Here is a 3,329-nt window from a genome sequence, read left to right on the forward strand (position 1 = left end):
CCCGCGCTACCGCTCCAGCCCGTGGGGCCCAGCCGTGAGCACAAAAGGCCTTGGCAGCCGGCGTCCCCGCGTTGCCCTTGGCAACCATTGGAGTAGCATCTCCTGCCTAGACCCTGCAAAGAGGTAGTAAACGGGGCCTCCATTGGCTGGCCGGGAAAGGCAAGCCAATCGGAGAAGAGCTTGTAGGGAGGCGGCTGAGCGGAGATTGTAGGGGTAGGAAGTTAGGGTTAGAGGCAACCGGTGAGGCTAGAACCCTGATCGTGGTCGGTTGGCGCCAAAATGTCTGTCCGGAGGCACATTGGGAATCCTGAGGTGAGGGCCAGGTCCGGATCGGAGAGGCGGAGGGGGCGGGCGCACCGGAAAAGGCTCCACGTGGGCAGGGAAGAGCAGCCGGCGACTTCCGCCGCCCCCAAGGCGGGAAGCGGCCGGCGTGAGGAGGGGTCTGGAGGGGGAAAGGAGGCGGGGCGGGCCGGGGGCGCGGAGCCCAGGCCTTCCTCCCGCGCTGGGCCCCCATCCCGCCCTTGCTCACCCCTTGCTCTCTGCACGCCGGTATTTGTCGCCGAGAGGAGCGAAGTGCATAACGACAGACACAGCCCCTTCCCTCAAAGGGCTTGCAATCTAGGAGCGGCAGATACAAAACATGAGGAACGTGCCATTGCAGCCCGAACACTAAGGAACACCATCAAAAGCAGCTATCACGGCTCATTATGGCAGCGGTTCTCAACCTGGGGGTCGCGACCCCTTTGGAGGGTCGAACGACCCTTTCACAGGGGTCGCCTAAGACCATCGAAAAACACATACAATTACATATTGTTTTTGTGATTAGTCACTATGCTTTAATAATGTTCAATTTGTAACAATGAAAATACATCCTGCATATCAGATATTTACATTACGATTCATAACAGTAGCAAAACTACAGTTATGAAGTAGCAACGAAAATAATTTTATGGTTGGGGGCCACCACAACATGAGGAACTGTATTAAAGGGCCGCGGCATTAGGAAGGTTGAGAACCACTGCGTTATGGGGTTACAGAAAGAGCAGCCATCAGCAGACCAAGCCTCTGGAAAGGGTGCAAACTATGACATTCGTTTCACCCCCACCCCACGGCACCTTTTACTTTGTCTGTTCCGCCCCTACTGCCCTGCTGCATTTGTGTTCATTTAATTTCCACTCGTGTTCATTGGACTCCCACCTTGGAGTAGGAGCTAGACATGCAAAGACAGTGAGTCAAGGCCTTGGTCCTGTAATGAGTTCAGTCGAGCCAGGGAGACTTGTAAACAGAATTGGATGCAATGTGGTTCGGGAGCAACATGTAAGAGAGCCCAAGGGGACGATAGGACCGCACGGAGGGAGAGAAGGGCGCTGGAGTGGCCGGAACCGGCCAGGGGTTGGGCCAGGCAAAGAAGCGCTGCAGGTGGGACAGGGTATGCTTGGCAGAAGGTGTGAAACAGGCAGTGGCAGTTCCCTGCAGAGCCCAGGCGTCAAGTCCGGAAGGGCCTTCTGTGCCTTGCTAAAACGCCTGGCCTTTCTTACTGTCCAGGCGTTGCAATTTATTTTCTTTTATTTTCATCTCAGGGTGGATGCCTGTGAGCTGTGTTGACAAAGTTGTGAGGCTGAGCTTAGGCTCCACAGGAGAGTGCCAGGATGGATTCTGTATGACAGTGATGGCGAACCGATGACACGCGTGTCAGAGGTGACACACGATCTCATTTTTTTTTTTGGTTGATTTTTCTTTGTTAAATGGCATTTAAAAATATAAAATAAATATCAAAAATATAAGTCTTTGTTTTACTATGGTTGCAAATATCAAAAAATGTCTATATGTGATACGGCACCAGAGTTAAGTTAGGGTTTTTCAAAATGCTGACACACCGAGCTCAAAAGGTTCGCCATCACTGCTGTATGGTCTCTACCATGGAGGTGAGGGAGGGAGGTGTGGAGAGCGGCAGTCAAGCTGCCATATGTTTCTCTTGTCTGCCGGCCAGAATCCAGGAAGCCTTTTAAAGTAAAGAGGGACGCGATCTGATTTGCATTTCAGGCCGTGGTTGGGACACCTTGTGGAGAATGGATCTGAGGAGCCCAGGTCTGGGCCTAAGGAAACGGGTTGGGAGGTTATGATGTTATAGACCTAAGCAGCGGTTCTCAACCTGTGGGTCGCAAACAATGAAAATACATCCTGCATATCAGATATTTACATTACGATTCATAACAGTAGCAAAATTACAGTTATGAAGGAGCAACGAAAATAATTTTATGGTTGGGGGTCACCACAACATGAGGAACTGTATTAAAGGGTCGCGGCATTAGGAAGGTTGAGAACCCCTGAAAGGCCACAGCATGAGGGACAGAATTGAGAGAAATATTTAGGGGGTAAAATCATCAAGACCTCATCATTCGTTTTGAGAAACGAGAGAGTGATGGATGGTTGGTTCCCAGCTTGGGCTCCTCATTGGTGCCGATGCCGTGCTAACGGGATCAGGAATGTGGGTGAAAGAGGACGGCCGGAGGAGCAGAGACGTGTGATGATACATTTGTGTCCTAAAGGAAGACGTCCAGCTTCCTCTCTTGTTTTAGCGGAGCACCGTTTCCTGTAGTTTCTTGGAAGTGCATAAGAAATAAATATATATTTTTTATTTATGCCTAAGATGTTGGGCCTGTCTAAAAATGTTAGTCCTCTACCTTCGCATGTACTTGCCTGAACGTCTGGTTGAGTATAGGATTGTTAGTTGGAACTCCATCCGCATTTTGAAAACATTGCATTGTGATCTTCTAGCTTCCAGTGTTGCTGTGGGAGAAGTCCAAAGCCATTCTGTTCCTTTGCATGGGACTTGATTTTTCCTCTCTGGAAACTTGTAGAATCTTCTCTTTGTCCCCAGGGTTATGATCTTTCACAACAGTATTCCTTGCTCTGTTTTCACCCATATTGTTAGGTACCAGAAAAACGTGTCTTTCTGTTCCATAAAGTTTTCTTGAATTATTTTGTTGTTGACTTTCTCCCTCCTGTTTTCTCCATCCTCTCTTTCTTAAATTAATTATTGTGTTGCTGCTTCTATATGATTGCTTCTCAAATTTTTAAAAATTTTATCTCCTTTGTTGTTGATGACATTATTACAGATGCCCCCCCCCCCATATCCCACCTCTTTGCCCAACACCACCACCACACCCTCCCAGCCTGGGCTTCACCACACTGTTGTCTTGGGCAGTTAAGTGGGGGCGTAGGGGCTTTGGGCTAGAGAATCCTGGCATTGCGCGACTTTATAAGATCTGAATTACATTATCTTGCAACGCGTAGATTGAGTTTGTGAAGGGTGCGGGGGGGGGGTG

General features: G+C 49.5%; 1 protein-coding gene across 2 annotated transcripts in view; it reads left to right on the forward strand.

Annotated features, from left to right (window-relative positions):
* Positions 1-217: 217 nt before the first annotated feature.
* CEP41 (centrosomal protein 41) overlaps positions 218-3,329 on the forward strand; it is a 36,634-nt gene continuing 33,522 nt past the window's right edge. For both annotated transcript variants that reach the window (XM_006088347.3, XM_006088350.3), the window contains exon 1: positions 218-312. In XM_006088347.3, coding sequence (XP_006088409.1) covers positions 280-312 — 33 coding nt within the window. In that variant the 5' untranslated portion in view covers positions 218-279. The remainder of the gene's footprint in view (positions 313-3,329) is intronic.

Source organism: Myotis lucifugus, unplaced genomic scaffold (assembly GCF_000147115.1).
Source record: "Myotis lucifugus unplaced genomic scaffold, Myoluc2.0 scaffold_46, whole genome shotgun sequence".
Classification (NCBI taxonomy): domain Eukaryota; kingdom Metazoa; phylum Chordata; class Mammalia; order Chiroptera; family Vespertilionidae; genus Myotis; species Myotis lucifugus.